This window comes from Notechis scutatus, chromosome 6 (assembly GCF_049901735.1).
Source record: "Notechis scutatus isolate UNSWTSFEM ecotype Mainland chromosome 6, rNotScu1.2, whole genome shotgun sequence".
Taxonomy (NCBI): Eukaryota; Metazoa; Chordata; class Lepidosauria; order Squamata; family Elapidae; genus Notechis; species Notechis scutatus.
In genome coordinates, this window is record NC_142014.1 from 49,249,539 (window position 1) to 49,270,777 (window position 21,239).

At 39.4% G+C, this 21,239-nt stretch overlaps 2 protein-coding genes across 7 annotated transcripts in view; one reads left to right on the plus strand and one right to left on the minus strand.

Moving 5' to 3' along the window:
- Window positions 1-327: 327 nt before the first annotated feature.
- LOC148130211 (uncharacterized) lies at window positions 328-19,239 on the minus strand. Of its 5 annotated transcripts, none has more exons than XM_087968201.1 (5): window positions 19,177-19,239; window positions 11,137-12,267; window positions 6,499-6,662; window positions 4,320-4,449; window positions 328-620 (listed from the first exon to the last, which is right to left on the minus strand). In XM_087968201.1, the coding sequence occupies exons 3-5, from the start codon at window positions 6,623-6,625 to the stop codon at window positions 407-409; spliced, it is 471 nt and encodes a 156-aa protein (XP_087824327.1). In that variant the 5' UTR covers window positions 6,626-6,662; window positions 11,137-12,267; window positions 19,177-19,239; the 3' UTR covers window positions 328-406. The 5 variants fall into 5 exon arrangements, with proteins under 5 accessions (XP_087824327.1, XP_087824329.1, XP_087824328.1 ...); XM_087968203.1 differs by lacking the exon at window positions 19,177-19,239 and adding an exon at window positions 18,345-18,487 and having other exon boundaries at window positions 6,499-6,625; XM_087968202.1 differs by lacking the exon at window positions 19,177-19,239 and adding an exon at window positions 18,345-18,487 and having other exon boundaries at window positions 6,499-6,628.
- FAM234B (family with sequence similarity 234 member B) overlaps window positions 19,235-21,239 on the plus strand; it is a 28,979-nt gene continuing 26,974 nt past the window's right edge. The window contains exon 1 of one of the 2 annotated variants that reach the window (XM_026694587.2): window positions 19,235-19,409. In XM_026694587.2, coding sequence (XP_026550372.1) covers window positions 19,373-19,409 — 37 coding nt within the window. In that variant the 5' untranslated portion in view covers window positions 19,235-19,372. The remainder of the gene's footprint in view (window positions 19,410-21,239) is intronic. The other variant, XM_087968198.1, reaches the window with a different exon arrangement.

A 21,239-nucleotide genomic window follows, 5' to 3' on the forward strand; every position in this document is an offset into this window, starting at 1 on the left:
AGGGTATAAATCTCTCTCCCTCTCTCACCCATGTGCTCCATTTTGCCCAGGACTTCAAACTCCATGTGGTCCTGTCCACCATTAAACCATCCTTCCAAGCAGTCTCCATGTTTCCAGTGTCTTTCTTTCCACTTGAAACTGAACCCAGATGGACATTTCTTCCAACATTGTGTTCTATAGAAATGGTGCTTCACTGAATTTAGAAATAGGATTGAAAACAACAGTTGAAGAGGAAGAAGGAATTATTTTTTCAAATAGCAAGAAGTCACATGTTTAAGAAGCATTCATGAGGAGAAGCATTTTCAGTGAATTAGCATTAAACCTATGTCCTTTTAACCAGGCTTTTATTGTGTGGTTTCTTAAAAATCTCAGGAATTTGCTAGTCTTCTTCCTTCATAAAAACAATTTAATCCCTCTGAGCTCGCCTCCATGCATGTGTCCTCTTCTCTGGTAGTCGTTGCAGCTGGAGATTAGTAAACTTTTGACTCCTGGCCTTGTAACGGATAACAAACGGAGCCCTTTCTATTATCCTAAGCCTCTCATTCAGTTCTGCTAATCTTGACTTTATTGAATTCACTTGTTTCAGGAGATTATCAATTGCTTCTGAAGCAGGGCGGAGGCTGCAGATTTAAAAAAAGTGTCATGAGGTGATGTACAGATCAGTATTCAACAGAAACCATAGCAATTTATTGACAAGCAATGGCATACTGCAACGAATCATATGTCATAGTTTATGATAAAGTATCAACAAATTCAGAGCAGCCTTTCCCTTCCTGGAATTCTTCAGATATGGCAGACTGCAATTTCTGCCATTATTCCTAGCCAGTATGGCACTGACAGTTTAGACAGGGAGATGTAATTCAACTCCTCTGGATAACTAGTTAGCTTTTGACAGGAAAACACATCCAGTTTTGCTAGTTGGATTAACCAGATTTCCCCTGAGATCCACCAAAGCTTACACTGGTTGGGTTTTTTTATTTGTTCCAGATTTAGATATACTTTACCACAGAGGAAGCAACAGAATCTTTTGACAGGTGGGGCACATTGAATATTAAACTTGCTTTAAAACAGGGGTGTCAAACTCACTTTGTCACAGCGGCATCATGTGAGGTATCAGGACTTTTCCCTCCTTCGCTAAACTGGGCAGGGACATGGCCACCACGTGACATATCTGGCCTGCAGGCCGCAAGTTTGACAGCCCTGCTTTAAAAGCATAACATAGATGGATATTTAAAATATTACAGGTTAATATGCAGTTGTATGCTAGCCTGGAAAGAAGATACATTGACTGACAGAAAATAAAATCCCTGAATAATATTATGTACATGAATAATGCATGACTCTGACCAGGACATTTTACGAAGTAGCCTACAATCCAAATTCAGCATTAAAGATGTCTAAACTGCCAACAGTGCAAAATACTTGAATACTGCAGAGATATGTCATGAACTGCAGATACATATATTGGCATAAATTGTTAGGGTTTGAATCTCATGATGTTAAAATAGACCACATTATCCTTCATATGATTAGCATTAGTCATCAGAAACAAATATGCATTCTAAAATTAATAATAACTGATAGAGGATCGTTTGAATATTAAAGTGCTTCATATATGTTATTTCAGTAACCCTTATTACATAGACTAATGGTATTTTATTTATTTGATACTCATTTTAGAGAACAAGCAAAGAGAAACAATTATGTTGATATTTTTCTATGGATCATAATTTGCTTGAATTCATCTGTCTGAAGTACTTTCTGATAAAAGGATTTTTAAAAACTGTTTATTCTACTTGTGTTTATATAAATGCCTGCCTACTGATTTCAGTCAGCCCAGGTAATGATCTATCCAGTGTCTGTGTGCATGGCTATATGAAAGAAAAAGAAAGAGAGGGAGAGGGAGAGACAGAGACTCATGCTGAATGCATCTTTAATCTTTGGAAAATGGATTAGGATAGGCATTTTATTATGTATTTAGCATGACATTTAAAATCCTTTTGGAGACTCCTGTACACCTAGCTACCACTTTGCATTTACTTTAAGAGCATATTTTACACAGGGGAGCATTTCATGCTCACAACTGGCACCATTGAAACATTATAAGCAAATAGCTCTCATCTTTTTCTAACATTAAAAATTCCATCCTTGTTATTTAAAAAGAGGTAAGTGCAATAATTTATTTGTTGTCAATGGGAACCAGTCCTCCTCTTGCACCTCCTCTCTCATATAATCTTTATCCAATCCTACACACCCCACCCCACTCTCTCTCATTCTATTTTTCTCAGTTTTGTTCAGCTACTTTTGAATGATGAACAGCAATTTCTTGCTTTCTGGTGGACAGACAATCACTTATCTCTTTACCTTTACTAATCTAACTTATTTGTTAAACTGAAGCATTATTATCTAAGCCAGGTTAGATTTATCTATAGGAGATGCAGCCTGATCCTTCCCACATTTACTTGGAAGTCAGCTGAACTATCTTGCTTCTTCAGTCCTGCTCAGACTTTTGCCTGTTCTCTTGTAGGCAAATCTTATAGGTGCCAGCATAATTCTAAACCCCTTTACACATTTCTATAATGGCATTATATTTGCTGTTTTTATTTCTAGAAAACAGACACACATGAATGCACACACTAACTACAGAGTATGTGGTTCCAGCCAGGGATGGGATTCAATTTTTTAAACAACTGGTTTAAACTGTGGGTGTGGCTTAGTTTGTGGCCGTGGCTTGGTGGCCATGTTATTGGCTGGGTGTGGCCAACTCAATATCACTCACATCGAGGCATGCATCTCCTCGCCTGGCCTCTCATGACTGTGGGGATGCTGTAACAGTTGTAAGTGTGAAAAATGGTCATAAATCACTTTTTTCAGTGCCATTGTAACTTTGAATGGTCACTCCACACAAGGAAAGTACCAGCAAAGGAGGGGAAAAAATTTCCAGTGACGTTCCAGAGACAGGAAGTCTAGTCCTGCCAAGAATGTAATAAGGGTTAACGGAGAGGCAGTTTCTGTAAGCAACACCAGAATGTTTCCTTCCTGCCTTCCTAATTCCTTCTAACAACCGGTTCTCCAAACTGCTCAGAATGTTAATAACCGGTTCTATCGAATAGGTGTGAACTGGTAGAATCCCACCCCTGATTCCAGCAGAAGACATGATAATTGATGGCTCATTTTGTCTTCATGGAAGTACAGTACATACAAGTGAAATGAATCTCAAGCAAGTGGAAAGTGAAACAACCCTCCGCCCAATTTCTGACATACCATGGAGTCTCTTAGAGCCTTGGGTGTTAAATGGCAAGAAAAGTCTGGAGCTGCAGTTCAGCAGCAATAGGTGTGAGCTACAGAATCTCCACATCTATGTTAATCTACCGTGTTTCTCCAACAATACGACCTCCCCCAATAGGAAGACCCAGCATGTTTTCTAGGCATAAAATGAAATTAAGCCCCTCCCCCCAAATTTAGGCCTATTTTAAAACATGCGAAATGGGGGGAAGGGCGGGGGGACTTGCCGTTAGGAGCGCCCCATGGGCAGCAATTCCTAATGGGCGATCATGGCAGAGCGCGGAGAGCGCCCTACTCCTGCCAAGCACCTTTGCTGAAGACCCAAGACCTTCAACGCCCACCGCTGTTGATTTCCCTTCTGCCCATGCCACCGCCGCGTTTGGAGCTGCCACTTCCACGTTTGGAGCACCCCTGCTGTTTGGAGCACCGCTGCCATTTGGAGCTGCCGCTTCTGCATTTGGAGTTGCCGCTGCGTTTGGAGCTGCCGCTTCTGCGTTTGGAACACCACTGCTGTTTGGAGCACTGCTGCTGTTTGGAGTTGCCATGTCCGCATTTGGAGCTGCCACCGCGTTTGGAGCTGCTGCTTCCCCGTTTGGAGCACTGCTGCTGTTTGGAGCACCACCGCCATTTGGAGCACCTCCATTTGGAGCACCGCCGCCACTCCAAACATGGCTGCAGCTCCAAACACAGAAGCGGCAGCTCCAAACGTGACGGCGGAATGGGCAGAAGGGAAAGCAACAGCGGCGGGTGCCAAAGGTCTTGGGTCTGCAGCAAAGGTGTTTGGTGGGAGTAGGGAGCTCTCTGCGCTTCGCCATGATCACCCGTTAGGAGCGGCTGGTGGCGAGGCTGCCCGCGGGGCGCTCTAGATGAGGATGCAAGGGGGGGAATTAAGTCACCCCCGAAAAGACGGCCTAGCTGTTTTTTTGGGGTTCAAAAAAATATAAGACCCGGCCTTATTTTATGAGAAACTCGGTAGTCTTTCCTATAAAGGACAGATTATACAGAAAGATGAACTGCCTTTCTCTTATTCTTACCTAGACAGTTCTGGCAGCAGAGTGTCAGGGTGACTTAACAAAGAGAACTTTATTTGCCAAAAGATGCTGTTCCCCCACTTCTCCAACAGGCGTGTGATGCTCTTGGTTCCTTGAACGTTGACCTTGTCAGCTACAGAACCAAAATTGATATGATGGTGCAGGGAAAAACAAAGACTTGAAAACAAAATAGTTTTCTTATCAACTATCGATACAAAGCTACCTTTGTGAATTAATAACAGCTTTAAATAGTGTAACCTGCAATAAAGGTACATGTTATTCAAGTTCTGCTTATGGCCAGTACTGGGAGGGTGATAAAGGAGAATATTTGTAGCTCAGAGTTGAAATTAGGGGTTTTTGGTGCTCTCTGAGCTTGCTTGTTTTCATGCAGACATTTCATTACCCAAATTAGCACCATGATGTTACCTAGTTTGGCAGTGAAATGTCTGCAAGAAAACAAGCAGGCAACAGAGAGCACCAGGGCCCCTCACTAGGAGGGGAGGCAGGGAGAGAAAGGAGAATGCTAGATGAGACCTACTCCATTAAGATTTTCTTCATACATATGCGCAAGACTGCTTTCAGTTTTCTAAGATTAGTTTTTAGACTTTTTAGAAATGTGAGTGGCTGATCCATTATCCACAGCTTCTCTTCTGTACTCCTGCAGACTGACTAGTTTGCACTGCTGGCTTCTGGGAACAAGAGTTCCTGCCAATTTGTTTCTTTGTAGCGTTCTCCCAACACTTAGGTTTTTATCTTTAGTGCACCAGTGTGTTCCAGCACTCTTATCTCAATGTCTGCATAAAACTTGGAAAAGCTGGCCAACTGAGATAGGGTTTCTATGGAGACAACTCTTCTTGGGTTTAAGCTTTTGAATAAGTAGGGGAACTGTCTATGCTTCATTGCTGGAGATGTGTTTACACATTTCAAAGAATAAAAATGAAGAGAATAAAAGTCCTGATTGGATATTTTCAAAAGTGCTACATAAGCATAGATAGGAATGTCCAAACCTCTAACTTTACAAACTTATTTAGTATTTTACTAAGATGTAGCTATTCAGTGGGGATTATACTAAATGAATGTGACAGATTTTGCCTAAAATAGATCCCAGCAATAATTGCACTGACAATACAAACTGGAGTAATTTTTGTTTGTCCAGTTGCAAGATATTGGGGATATGCAATATTTCACAAAAGCAATGGCAATCTATTGAGGAAAGACAACTGTTTCAGGGTTAAAAATGCAGGGGCAGTGGCTTAACTATTGTAATTACTCTATGAAAACTTTCAATATAGCATGAAAATAGTGATGAGAAGAAAAATTGTTTGGATTCCCCTCCCCCACCTATTTGATAAAGCTTAATTCACAGATTATTTCAAAGGAAAAATGTTGATTGCTGATGTAGCTTTTTAATACTTATTTTATAAGGGGCCCAGCGATTGAGTAAATTCCCCTCCATTTATTGTACAATTGTTTTTCCCAAGTCTGCAGCCAGCTTCCCTTTATTTCTAAAGGACAATATAATGAAATTATTTTTTCATTGTGGTCTAATGAGCATGAGATATGCTGTTGAGAAATTTTACAGTTTACTTATTTCTCATGGAGAACTTCGATGAAATTAATCACCAGTATTTTATAGAGAATTTTGAAAGATATGTGCTCTTCCAATTTTTATATTACATTCTTGAGTTGTGCAAATCAAGTTAAATCTCACTAGAATGATGGCTCTCTGAATTGGATTGTTGTATTCAGTTGATTCAATCTGAAAAAATCTGATCTGGGAAAAGCTTTTCTGTATAGGAGAAATGGTCATTAAATTGGCAGATAAATTCAAATCGATTCACCTGTTTTATCGGATCTGATTATGTGATTTGAAAAACTGATTGAATTTAGAAATTATATTGTGACTTCGTATTATATTATTATAATACCAGATGTACCGTTATATGGATAACATTTTCATCTTGCATTTGTTTGTAGTTTAGTGCTCTGTACTCATTGTAAAAATAAAGGAATCATTCAGTACCTTACAAAAACATTCATGTTTGTACTAATACAGAACCATATGTGCTCATGAAATCTTTAGAGGGTTAAACAGGCAAACATAGATAGCCTTCCTCCCTCAAGAATGTGACTCATCTAATGTTCCACAACTACTGTATTCTTGCCTAATTGCACCACTTACCTCCGTCTCTGTAGTCCCATTCCTGAATCTGATCCAGAAACTCCTTCTGACAAAGGCTATTGGGCAGGAAGTGGAACAAGAGAAGAAGTGGGAGAGCACCTATGATGAGCTTGGTCAGAACCTTCATCTTCTAGGTCAAGAAAATATAATCCAATTCTGAGTTTCTTTTAAAAAGAAGAAAAAAGCTAATTCAAAGAAGCAGAAATAACACAATATAAGTTAAACGTCTATGGAGATTCTCAGTCTTCCAGGTCATGGTTGTCCCAAAAGTGCTTTTTCAAGAGGCAACTAGACTTTCTTGTTTTTCTTTGAAGATGTTTCTGAAGAAGTTTCTTGGATGAGAAGCAAAACATCTTCAAAGAAAAATCAGAAAGTCCAGTTGCCTCTTGAAAAAGCACTTTTGGGACAACAGAATATAAGCCCTTGCTGTGGCTATAGTGTTATATTCTACACATGACGAATTATATCTTTGGCTATTTTTTTAACTTTGGAAAAAATAGCAGGTTGTAGAGATCACTAAAGAGAGAATGAATGAAACTTCCTTAAAACCTGCTATGTGATGCCAAATGTAATTTTCCCAGCCCCATAATTTTGCCCAATTTAGTGAAATTTGATCTTATTGGATAAAGATCATTAGACAATTGACATATTAGTAACATAGTGACTCCATTTGTTCTGTTAGTTTTCACAAATATCGCTTTAAGGAAAGATAATGTGGCTCATGTATGCAAGTCTTTCCATTCCTTAACTTCCTTGGAACCAATACAACAATCTGTGCCCTAATAAGGAACTAATACAATTGCAAGGGAAGGTTAATCCTTCCCCATTTCTTCTCAATTGGCACAATTATTGGATTAGAAGGCTAAGTGCCACCTATCTCTAATCCTATCCTGCTTTTCTGGTTCACTGCAATGAACCAAGGACTAGACTCTGAAAGAAGTGGAAGAAGTCAATTCATTTCAAGATCAGGATGTTCTTAAGCACTGAACTATACTGTACTTGTAAATACCAGATGATCTTTTGCTGTTTTTCCTCCAATGGATTAGCATAATTGTGTGAAAATGGCTACTCATCATTATTGCATCTCACATTTGATTTTTGTTGAGCTGGGTGTACAGCTGATCACAATTGGTGGCAATACCCAGTCAGCCTTAGCCACCTTGAAAAAGCTGAGCAGGTGATTATAATTAAATAAGAATTACAAAGAATTTCCCAGACTTTAGGCTATATTGGGAAATTAGGAAACCATCCAAAGCAATGGCAATCCACTTCTGTGTTAGTGCTAAAACAGCTGGAAGGCCATCTGTGTATCTTATGTAGGTTCCATGAATTGAACTGTGACAGATTTTGCATTATATGGATATCTGATGATTGCTATAATGAGAGCTTCTAGCAGTCAGTAAGCAGTTGTGCTAATTCTGTTAGTTCTGTTAAATTGCAGAGGATTAAAAGAAACCCCAGTACTCTCAGGATTACTGGTAATAATTCACAAGGTTTATATCATTATAAACTAAGTTCTCATATGAGAAATGAAAAAGTAGATATTTCATGTAGAATGCATGTGTCAATTACTTATGCTAAGCTTGAAAAAACTTAAATTATCCTTCCAATTAAGTATGATTTGCATTACTTAATGACCTAGAAATCATCATAACCTCTCTTCTGAATACTCTTAGGAATTATTGGGAATTGATTCAAATATGAGCAAAGATGCGCACTTTTCCAGATTGGGGACTGCAGCGATAGTTTAAGAAGAGTTAATACTCAATGGAACATTAAAATTTATTTCATGCTTTCCCATCCCATAAGTACATGGTGGAAGTTTCACAGTTTTTAGATTAATGACGTTACTCCTTTCTGGTAATATGACATTACAGAAAAGAAGTAAGTCAGTTAAAAAAAAAGTTTTGGAAATTTGATTATTGACAAGTGCTTAAGTATGCAATGTATCTTTGATCTTAATGTCAGAGTTTTAGGCAGGTTAAGTGAAAGCAGGTACCATGATCTCTGAAATAAAATGTGCATAGTGGCTTACAAGTTTCACCCCAAATGTTGTTGGTAACATCATATAGGAGGAATTATATAGCAATATTTCTGTCACAGCAAAGATTTGTGAACATTTCTCTCATGCGAAATATGGACAGGCTCACTGATTTTCTACAAACTGCTGAAGATTTTTCTTAATCCATTTGTTGAACAGCACTATATTTCACTAATATTATCCTTAGTGACTTTCTCTGCCAATTCTTATTAATAATTGAACATTCTTCTTTCTAAATAAACTGCTACTCCTTTTTATATTACATTGGTAATGAAAATGCTTGATCATTTTCTCCCAGCAGAGACAGATCAAAGTTTATTATAGCAAAAGGCTGAAATTGTAGCATAAATCTCATAGGTCAAATAAATGAAAGTGGAGGCAATCTAACAGCTCCCATCCCTTTACTGATTCACTCCTATGAGATAAAATATTTCAAATCTTTCTCCGTTGAGGATATAAAAGGCAGAAATAATCTTCCTTGTATCTGGGGAAAAAACTATCTTCGTGACTGTGGATTCTATAAAATGTAAATGGTAAACCTTCAAATAGAAATTTCACTTATTACATTTTCAGGGCCTTAGGAGACCAATCTTCCTCTCAAATCTCTTCATAACAATACACTTTCAATTTTTATTGATTATAATATCCCATCATATCTGGTTAAGTAGTTGCATTTGGATTACTATGCTATTTTCCTTCTTTACTATTTATAATTTAAAATTGAAGACTTTAGAAAATGTATTTGTCTTATTTTGCAGTCTTGCAGATTTCCAGATTCACTTTCATCATTTCTTTCATATCTTGTAGATCCAATCTCACTTCTGCAAATAGTTCTCCCATTTTTAGGCTGCTCCTTTTTTCCTACTTTCCTTGATAATTATACAATCCAAACGTCCAGTAAGTTGTTTCAACCAGCATCTTTTATATTTAATTTCAACAATCAATGTCCATTAGTCTTTGTTTCCAGTTTCCTTCTATTGGTTTTTCCAAAGGCACCGGATAGTTCCAAAGCAATTTCTTCAGATGTCTTCCCCTTGTAATATTCTAATATTTCACTTTTCAGAGTTTTTCAGGGTTTTTATTTTATTATAATGAAGTTCCTCTTATTTTCTTTTAAGTTATAAGTCAATTTTAAAAGGACCAGACACTTCAAAAAGTCACTGAAATTTTTCCTGTACCATTAGGTGATGCTCTCAATTCTGTTTCCACATTCCACTCTTTCTTTCACTTCTTCCTCTTTTTTTAGATAAAACTTTTGTTAATTTTGCTAATTCTAATTATTAGCTGTTATTTCTTTTCAACACATTCTATTCCAGCATTTACATCTATTTAGTGCCAAAAATCCAATAATTATCCAATTTAAATTCTAAGCCTTTTGTGTTCAAATATTTTCCTCTAGATTTTCACCTCCAAATTAATTCTTTCAATATTCAAAGCCAATTTTATAAGTTCTAATTTCCTTTTTTCTCTCTCTCTCTGGTCGCCACTTCAATACACTTTCACAAAACAGTTCTTTATTCCTTAATTCTGGGGTACCTTAATATCCATATCCAAATATCCAATATCCAAACTTCACATCTCCAGGACAGTCTTAGTTTCCAGGACTGCTTCCCGTCTTTGTGTAACATGGCATTTCCAAAATTTCTTACTGTAAGATTTGTTCAATTTAAATATCATTGATGGAGTGGTGTACCATCTATATAACATTTGGTACCAATTTTATATCAAATTATAAATTAATGTAATTTTTATATATTTAGTTCATTATCCTTCCTATTGTTATATTGTAACTGTGACTTTGAAATTTCAGTCTCTAGTTTATTTATTTCCTGGATCATTTTATTGAGATTTTTCATGCAGATTCCATGTTCCTACCATACCATAAGTCTGTCTTTGCAGCTTCAAATTTTCTTCTTGTTCCTGGAAGCCCAAAGGCTTTTATTCTAGCCATGCAACAATGGTGCTTTTTACTTTGCCTGCTATATTCATTGCTTCTTAGGCTACAGGCCTATGCACATTTACTTAGGAGTGAATGTTATTTGATAGCTGCCTTATATTTATTATGTTTTTATTTTTAGATTTTGAAAAATGGATTTTTTAATATGAAGTGAAGAAAACGAAAAGGAAAATTAGATAAATTACATAAATAAATTAAATTCAAGTAAACAAAAGAAGCAATAACATCAAGACAGATTCAACCCCACTTATAGCTTCTACAATTTATATATTATTGAATACATATTGTTAAGCAATAAGTTGCTTTGGAAGGAATAAATAAATGACGAAATGAGTTAAACTTTATGATGTTGTCCTTCAGATATATCTCAAAAGAGGCATAGATATTTCATAACATAGATAACCTATATATGTCCAGAATCTAAACTCTTTAGATCTATTCAAAGATTTTCTCTCTCTCTCCAACCACTTGAACTACTACCTCATTTGTAAAAAAAAAAAACACATACATTTTCACATTTTGGCAACTGGACTCATCCAGGGACCTGATAGAAATATTACAGGTCACATAATATCTTTTGTATATTGGACATTTACTTTATTCCTGGCTAGGAAAGCATGATAGTTTATGTAAAATTTACCTGGATTTCACAGGACAATGCTCTCAAGAAGTCTCTGTTTCCTCTTCTCTATCACAGGCACTCTTCTATGTTCAGCTGATAAGTGATGTATCCTATTATGTACTATCGTGATTTTTATTCCACATGTTTCTCCAAACTGTGTTCAGAGCTTCCTCCAATTTCTCCTTTCTCAGCTTCCCAATTTATCCATTCAAGCCAAACATATCTTCCCCATATAGGGGAATAGCAGAGAACTGAAAATATAATTAACTGGCTTTTTTCAAAGCTACTTCTTCTGTCCAATGTCTTCTGATTCATCTTTCTACTTCCCGTTATATCTCCACAATTATTTGGCAGCCCCAATGATGATATAACCCCGTTTGCTGTCCACAGTAGTTTCTACTACTCTGTTGTTTTCCTTTATGGAAGACAAAGTTTGTAGCCAACTGTGAATCTGTTCCCCAGGATGATCCTGCTGTTTGTCAAATTAATTCTTCGTTGATTACAACATTCAGGATATATTATGCCAAAACTTTTTTATGTCAAAGTAAATTAGGAAATGAAGGGCGTTTCTGTTTTTTTCTTTTTTCTTTTTTTGGTCATGCATTTCTTTACTCTCAAAGTTCCTGGATTGTCAAACTAAACAAAATCAGAATTACTCAACAGTTTCATAACAGCACAATCCTAAACATGTTTACTTAGGATTAAGTATTATGGAGTTCAGTGAAACTGCAATGAAAGAACTTCCAAAGAAATAATGTGATAACACAAGAACTAGTTTTTGTGTCTGAGCGTCTGTGTTCTTATTCATCTTTAAAAAGTGAACTGACAATTCAGTGATACCACAGAATAAGTCATATATCCTTCAAGGTAGACAAATTTAGAAAACAGGAGTTATTAGGAGTCTTTGAATGTACTTTGATATTGTTAAGGTATTGTAACAGAATCTTGAAAAACTGTCAAATATCCTCCCTACTTCAACTTATATCTAACCCAATTAAACTGGAGTAGTTTTGAGTTTCTTTTTGTGCTTTATTTTTCCAAGACTCCAGTCAATTTTCTGCAATGTCTTGGCACTTCACTCCTCGGAGTCAAACCAACCTTCATGTTGCCTTCCCCATCAGAATTACTCTTCCCTCCCATGAGGCAGGTCTAGCAGAATAGAATAGAATAGAATAGAATAGAATAGAATAGAATAGAATAGAATAGAATAGAATAGAATAGAATAGAATAGAATAGAACAGGAATACTTTATTGGCCAAGTATGATTGGACACACAAGGAATTTGTCTTGGTGTAAATACTCTCAGTATACATAAACAAAAGATACATTCGTTAAGAATCAAGAATCATAAGGTACAACACTTAATGATAGTCATAGGGTACAATCAACAATCAAATCATACTAGGAAACAGTCAATATAAATCGTAAGGATACAAGTGACAAAGTTACAGTGATACAGTCACAAGTGGGAGGGGATGGGTGATAAGGAGTGATGAGAAGATTAACAGTAATAGTAGTGCAGACTTTGTAATAGTTGTACAGTGTTGAGGGAATTATTTGTCTAGCAGAATGATGGCTTTCGGCAGCTAATCATGGTAAATGGAGAAGGCCAAGATGGAAAACTTAGATGAATTCAGAATGCCCACCCCACCCCCTGTTGCCAACTAGAAAGACTAAGGTGGCAGGAAGCAAAGGGTTCATTGTCTGTCCAATCCGGCCCACCCTGAAAAAAAATTGCTGGGCGTGGCATATTGCCCTGTGCGCGTGGCCCCAAAGCTGCAAAACAGTGCGGAGCGATCTAGGGGTAGGAAAGAAAAGAAATTTGCAAAGGCCTTGGCTGGGAGTTCAAAAATCACCTTGAGTGCGACCTCTCCGAAGGTGAGTCCCCCCGATCCCCCTTTTTTTCCGGGGCTTCCAGGCTTAAACTTTGCAAAGGCAAAGCTTGCAGGCTGGAGCGTCTTCCCGCCGAGGAGCGGGAAGGGTTCCACCTGGCGGGCGGGGCGGGCTGCTTGGAGCCACCTAAAGCTAGGCCGCTGCTGGTGGAGCCTTGCCCTGCCTTGGTGCTCCGTTTCCCGGCTCGGCGGTCCTGCTCGGGTGGCACTTTAAAAGCCTGCTCCCAGCACCCGAGCAACTTCCCAGCAACTTTCCGCTTCATTTTAACTCGCGGGTGCTCGCGCCTGGCCCCGAGCCGCGGCGCCCGCGAGTTAAAACGAAGCCGAAAGTTGCTGGGAAGTTGCTCGGATTTCAGGGCTTCCAGGCTTAAACTTTGCTCGGGCGGCACTTTAAAAGCCTGCTCCCAGCACCCGAGCAACTTCCTAGCAACTTTCGGCTTCCTTTTAACTCGCGGGCGCTGCGCCTGGCCCCGAGCCGCGTGGCGGAAGGGAAGCCCAGCGGGCAGGCAGGCAGGCTGCTTGGAGGAGGTTCCGGGCTTCCCCTCCGCCAGGCGCGGCGCCCGTGAGTTAAAACGAAGCCGAAAGTTGCTGGGAAGTTGCTTGGTTTCGGGCTTCAGGCTTAAACTTTGCAAAGGCAAAGTTTGCAGGCTGGAGCATCTTCCCGCCGAGGAGCAGGAAGGATTCCGCCCGGCGGGTGGGCAGGCTGCTTAAACTTTGCTCGGGCGGCACTTTAAAAGCCTGCTCCCAGCACCCGAGCAACATCCCAGCAACTTTCGGCTTCCTTTTAACTCGCGGGCGCTCACGCCTAGCCCGAGCCGCGCGGCAGAGGGAAAGCCCAGTGGGCGGGCAGGCTGCTTGGAGGAGGTGACCCGGCAGTGCTCCGGCAGCAGCAACAGGCAGTTTCGCCCGGGCTCCGCTCAGGTGTCCGGCTGGGGCTGTCAGGAGTTGCTACCGCCGGCGCAGCTCCGTGCGGCTCCAGTCCCGCATTGCCTCGGGAAGGAAAAGGCAAAACCAGGAGCCGCTGAGCCTGAGCCTCCGGTGCCGCTGCTCCCGTTGCAAAGCACCGCCGCGGCTCTTCCTTTTTGCCTTTCCTTCCCGAGGCAACGCGGACTGGGCGCGCCGGCGGTAGCAACTCCTGATTCAGGGGCCCTCCGAGGGAGGGAAGGAGGAGAAGAGGGGGGGAGGAAGGGGGTGATTCCCAAAAGATCTTGTGCTGACCCAGCCCGTCTGTCAAATTTTAAAAGTCAATGCGGCCCCCGAGCCAAAAAGTTTGCCCACCCCTGGTCTAGTGAGTCTAAAGTTCACAGAGTTGGTGCTTGCATGGATATCTCATATGGCATTGTTAGACCAATTGTGATGCATATGGGATCAGGGATAGCCCTTCCATTGAATTAAATATTCATTGCTCCTTGCATACAGAATTAAAAAAAACAACAATATTCCACCTTGTATTCCTGTGATGAATATGATAGACAACTGCTCCTACCATTGGCTATCAGAACTTACTGATCAACAGACGCAACCTGAACACTCTCTGTCATCTTATTTTAGTGTTTTGGCAATATTGCAATATATTTTCTCTCAGAGAAAGAGGAACATATAAATGACATTTGTGAAACAGCTGTCCGTCAGTCACAGAAGAAGGAGGTGAGTCAATGTATAGGTCTCCTTATAGGTCATCAGTTCAAGCTTTAATTATGGGTTTGCTGTTGTGATAAGTAAAGCTTATCCAATTTATTTATTGGTGATCTTCCTGCCTTTAGCTTCTTTAGAATGCACTTTGAGGGGTGGAGTTGGCAACATTTTCAGATTTCAAGGTTGTGATAGATGGAAAGGGACAGAAAATGTCAATACAGGTTTGCATGATGTCACATTTGCCAATTTATTTTGTGAGTTAGTAGTATAGGTGATGCAGAAATTGAAGGATAGAAATAGCACCTCCCTGATCTTATATTGAGCGAGAGACTATCCATTCTGCAAGTGTTCCTGATTCCTCACTTGCACAAGATGGATGGCTCTCGTTAAAACATTCTTCATCTTATTATTGATATGCTGCTTTATTAGCAAATCTTTAATGAGGATACAATAATTCTCTTCAGCAGGGAGAATGTAAGGTGAGGTAAGAGGGCCTTTCCCCCTTCCACTGAAGCCTGGAGTAATAAAGGTCCTAAAGGAAAGTTCAGCGTATCAGTTTGCACAAAAATGGAGATCTGGATGTCTGAATAATGGCTTGGATGAAAAGTTACTCTAGTTCTCAAGGTATTTTGCTCTTGATTAGACATTTAAATTGGCATTCTTAGTTTACATGATCTGTTAAACAGGAATGATGCTTCTAAAGATGGAAATAGCCAGAACATTTTGGAGATCTTTAATCTTTCTAGGTGTCTGCATGTAAATATGGAATTAACTTTTATAGGATCCATCAGATTTATAGAAATCTGACACCTCTAATAGTCTAAGATAAAAAGTATTTTTCCAACTTGGTACACTGTTTGTTTTCACATTGGTGCTGTATCACAATCCTGACTTGAATTGAATATAAAGAAGGGATATCTGAAAACAAAACTGAATGTCATTCAGATAAATTACTACACAATTGTCCAAAATATCAGAAAATAACTCACTCGTGAATCTGAAGAATATGACAGGGCAGATAAGTACACCACAGGGCATTACTATGCATTCAAATTTGTCACAACAGCTGTCATGATAAATATCTATATTCCCTTTTCATTCAAATGACTTTATAAGATCTTTCAATTTAATGAAAATGCATGTATAGGAGAAGGAGTGGCAGAACGTGGGAGAAGTTAAAAGAGGGATCAGTCTAGAATCCCTTCAAAGCCACAAGCAAATTACATCCCATCTCTCTTGAATTCCATTGACCCTTATCTAACCCCAAGCAGATATGAACAATTAGTTGAGAAGATTCTTGTACATAGGCATGATTAAATCAGTTTAATTGGATCTTCATGTGTGGACCTGATCTTTTATACCTGACAACTTTCTTCTGAGGTAATCCAGCAAAGAATGGTGGATAATGGGCCCTAATAATCAAAGAGGTTAGAAGTCCATCATGAACAGTTCTCATAGAAAAATAATCTGTTTAATTAAAAATATGTGCAGGTGCAAGAAAGAAAGAATTTTTTTTGTCAGACTAATACAAAAATTATTTTAAAGTAGTTAATTTCTGAATAGTCATGGAATATTGCCTTTTGACTGGGACATGGGGTCCAAGTACACATATCACACCCATTCAACAAACATGTCCACCTGCAAACCTTGTGTTCTAAGCAGAAATGCTGGAAGAATAGAGAAGACTTAGAACCTTCCTTTTTATTTTTATGATCTGCTTTATATTTCTGGGCTCCTGGCTACCCTTTGGCAGAATGAGAACCAAACAACCTTGATCAGAATTTCTTAAGAAAAAAACCATGTTTCCCTGGGTTTCTCAATCTTGCTTCAGCAGTTCACACTGCCATTTGTAGACATGTTTGGCTATTGGGAGGTACATATTTTTCTGGAGACTGTTCCCAATACAATCAATCTTTCCAATTGCTCACTACTGAACTAATGGATGAGGTTACAGGGACACTGTGATGGGCTTCCAAAGCAGTCTCCAAGAGCCACAAGTATTAAGCCAGAGGATCTAGTATTAAAAAAATAATGTATAATATCAGATGTGTAATAAAAGGAGCTTTCAAAGCCATGATTGTCAAAATGTGTTCCCTGGCTTAATGGGAAACAGCAATTCTTGCTGCCAAAAAAAAAAAAAAAAAAAAAAAAAAACCAAGAAAAACAAATAGTTTTAAGAGATGTCCAGAAAATAATCTATATCACATGTTTCTTACAGTTGTTTTCATTTTAGAAGGGCAAACATATTGAAGTTTCTTTCATCACCATTTAGCAAACCAACATTCCTGGAAACATTTAAAACCTGAACAAGTAAAATAAGGCGTACTTAATAAAGCTGCGATGGCAGATGGTTTCATACTGAATAGCAATTTCTATGCTTCTAAAATTTACCTATGTAAAACACTGTTAAGAAATATGTACTTTGAAATAGCACTGGCTAGAGGCATGGCTAAAAGCACAGAAAAGAATAATTAACAATAATGTTTAGATAGCTTTTCATTAACCTGTATGGTTTTTTTTTTTCAACGAATGAATTGGCTTATATTGGGGAGATATTCATGCCATCATTTTATCCAATGTACAAATATCTTGGGCAACGTACTAGAAACCCACAGCTGTTCACAGGGGTGGCTTCAAAAATTTCAGCAACCAGTTGTCTGCCTGGTTGCTGGGGGTGGTGATGGCATGGTGGGCGTGGCCTAGTCGGCCTCCTGCACCATAGCAGGGGGGGCATTTTTGCCCTCCCCAGGCTCTAGAGGCTTTCCTTGAGCCTCCGGGAGGGTGAAAACAGCCTCCCCAAGCTCTGGAGGCCAGAAACGGGCCTGTTTCCAGCCTTTTGCAACTTCCGGGAGGCCCATTTTTTGTCCTTCCTGAGCCTCCACATGGACCCTGTACTTACCCGGCATCCAAAACGGACCACAGGGGGACTCCTAGGAGGGGCAGGGTGGGTATGGCCAGCCAGGGGTTGGCTTTACCGGTTCACCGAACTGGTAATTAAACATGATAAAATTAGATACCGGTTCGCCCAAATGGGGACAAACCAGTAGCAGCCCACCCCTGGCTGTTCGTAAATTAAGCATAATCTTTTCTTGGGACATAATCTCCAGATCATTAGCCAGCTGGTAAAATTTTCAGACTGCAGACGTTCTTTCTCAAGATTGGATAGATATTATTTCAAACAGAGTTCTCTATGGGAAACAATTAGTTCACATTTTGCAAATAAAAAAAATGAAAAGTCCTTTGATTCAGATTTTTCTATGCTTCATTTATTGATATAATTTATGAAGAATAATATACAATATTCACACACTCTCGGTTTTGTGTGGGAGCTATCACTATACTGAGGCAGTGAAGCTAGAGAAAAATTTCATTGTTGCAACAAAAAGTCCAGGAAACTATCGAAAAACAATGTTTTAATTTAGAATCAATCTTTAAAAAACAAACAAATCATTCCTATGTCTTTTAAAAATGACTTTAAGGTGCAGAGATAGTAAGTTTTGTGATATCTTAATAACTCACACAAACTTTTCTGCATAAAGAAAGATCCAGGAACATTTTGTTATTAAAAATAAACATCTCTGGGTGAGATGGGTAGCATCCAAGTTAAATAAATAAATAAATAATTATTTAGAAATGGAATTTACAATATTCTGTACATTTTAACAAGGGCAGTTTCATATGACAATATGAACTACAAACCTTGATGGTGCTATTTGCAAAATCGAAAATATTGGTGCCAAGAAGAGATGCGCCATAATTCCCCTAGAAAAGACAAGCAACGCATTCCAGGGGTAGAAAAACATTCTGATCCCGGACATACTATAAGCGGAAACGCTAATGGGAGTATCGGAAACGCTAATGGGAGTATCCTGATCGGAAAGTTCGTTTTCGTTCTCCGATCCTTGAACGACTTTTGGCTAGGGAGCAAAGCACTTGGAAGGCGCTTCCTCTGAAGACGCCTGCTAATGACCGCTTCCCCAACGTTTGAAACATAAGCAACCTTTCCAGCCAACCTCCCCCCTCCCCCATTAAAATACGGCTCCCCAAATGGGAATTGTAGTCCTAGTTTATTAAGGGCAGAAGCGTTCTGTCTGGTCTGGCTTTTTCTGTCGGAAAGCAGGATAAAAAAATAATCAGACCGTGAAAGAAACAGCAAAACACTTGTTGACTCTCGTTCCTCCCAATGCCTCACAGCTGTCTCTTTCTAAGGAAGGGAACTTACAAACTGAAACCCTTTGATTGAAAAATGTGATTTACTGTATTAGAATTGCCGAGGTCGGGGGGGGGGAGGATGGGAGGGGGAGTAGGAGAAGTCCTGTCGCCAAACTATGCGCCAACCTAATGTTAATTATCTCCCAGAAGTCCAATATTCCAATATTAGCAAAGTTTGGCTCATCTCTTTAGTGCCCTAGCCGGAAAGGATCCTATAAAAAAACTGGTACCCAGCATTTTAGGGAAAGCTGAGTGGATCTCTTGCATCTTGTCATATGATCCAGTCACTTAGAAAAACAAAATGCCTTACGCTGATTACCTTAAGGCGGTCTCAGCCGTAAAATATGTACAGTTGCAAAGCTAATTACAAATGCAGACTGTCGGCTGTTTTCCCATCTACGTAATTTTCGTGCAAGCACGCTAAAGTTCATTAACACTTTAATGCCTGCCATCTGCAAAACTACACTTCCCAGGAGGCAGAAGAGTCGGGCGCATGCGCGTCTCTTGCCTCCAGCATGGCCACGGTGTTGTCACGGGCGCTGAAGCTGCCAGGTAGGGGTCTTGACTTGCAGCGCGCCAAACGCTGGTGGGAAATGCAGAGTGGGCAGGATGAAGATGACATCCCTGGAGTATGCAGGGCTGGGGCTTTTAGACTCGGATTTCTCAGTCCGAGAACATCCGGGTCCCATCTGGAGAATAGACCCACCAACATCCTCCCCGAGTATATCCGGGTCCCAGCAGGTGCCCTTTATCTCTGACCATTATAGAGAGAAAAAAAAAAAGATGAATGGATTGAAAGAATAAGGATAATTATTGTAGGGAGTGGAGAGGCGAATGAGATAAATCGTGGCTATCTTTGTTAAGCGTTTGTGGATGCGCAGTAGAGGTGCGGAGACCACCCAGTCCTTTAGCGGGGAGGAAAGGTTAATCTTGATGGCAGAAGAAACTGAGGCAGTGCTGGTCCCAGGGGAAGTGATGGGGTGAAGCTTTGAGATAGAGGAATGAGTAGGTATTATTTTACTGTTGCAACAGAAAATAGGTCTGCCTGTTTGTGCAATCTTTGTTCCTAAGAGCAATTTGGATCAAAGTATTGCTATCCAGCATTTTTGCAAATATTTACATTTCACGAGGAATAACGTGTTTTGGAAGTAAAGGAATTATTTGAGAACTCGACAGACAGTGAAAATGGGAGCCAGATACTTTCTGCCTATGATACAATGTTGCAGTCGCCTTCACTTTCATTCATGGAATTTTCAGGGAGGGTAAATAAGGCTTTTGGGTTTGGAATATTTTGTTTTGTTTCACAGCAGAAAAGGGGAAAAGGCAGAGCAGATAGAATAATAATACAATGCTTGGTTTATTGGCTGTGGTACCAGCTGTCCATTTTGGAATCTTTCCAGCTGTTAGTGAAAGTGCTGGGAAGGTTGTGGTTGATTTAACTGAGTTTTTGTCATCTCTTTTAAACTTCAAGAGATATAACTATAATTAAAGTCTTATTTTAAGCTTTTCATGGTTGAGTGAGGCTGCATATCAAACTGTGTGCAGAGGTCAACAAATAATAACTTTCTTGTACAGCTTGGTTTATCTTGTCCAGGATTTTCTGTTGGGCTAATCTTAACCTTAAGGGTGAAGTCATTTAGGTGAGATGGATGATATAGGAATATGATGAAAAAACATGTTCGTCTTTTTTACATTTTAATAGGTTTAAAGCAGAGGTCCCTAAACTTGGCAGCTTTAAGATTTGTGGACTTCAATTCCCAAAATTCCTCAGCCACCTTAGCTGGCTGAGGAATTCTGTGAGTTAAAGTCCATAAGTCTTAAAGTTGCCAAGTTTGGGGACCCCTGGTTTAAAGGCTGTAACCTTGTGTAAAGATGCAGAGAAACATCTTTAGAGAGAATTGAACAGTGAGAACTGTGAGCTATGCACTCTTCAGTGAATTGGGAAATTCTGAAAAATTAATTGAAAAATTCCAGTTAAATGCAGATTGAACAATTGCACTATGGTACATAATTTGATTTGGTGAGTTAGAGCCTGAGAAATTCCAGACAAAAATGAGAAAGTACACCTAAGAAGCTATTTTTTTCTTCTGAAACTTAACATCTTTCTATTAGCTGAAAATGTGGACTATTCTAACTTCTTGTGGTTGTTAACCAGCAAAAGTAAATCAAGTATCCTATAGCAATGTAAAGAGAACCAGTTCGGTATCATAATTAAAAGCTGGACAGAAACTGAGAGACTGAGTTATAGTCCTGCTTTAGGCATGAAGCCAGCTGCATGACCTTGGGCCAGTCGCGCACACCTAGTCCTAGGAAGGAGACAACAGCAACCACATCCAAAATCATGCCAAGGAAACTCCAGGAAACCTTTCTGGGCAGGTATGA

Coding starts and splice junctions, on each gene's coding strand:
- LOC148130211 (XM_087968201.1), bottom strand. CDS start 6,625: ATGAAGGTTCTGACCAAGCTCATCATAGGTGCTCTCCCACTTCTTCTC. Junction 4,450..6,498: donor ATGGGACTACAGAGACGGAG/GTAAGTGGTGCA, acceptor TTGGTTCTGTAG/CTGACAAGGTCAACGTTCAA. Junction 621..4,319: donor CTGCTGCCAGAACTGTCTAG/GTAAGAATAAGA, acceptor TTAAATCTGCAG/CCTCCGCCCTGCTTCAGAAG.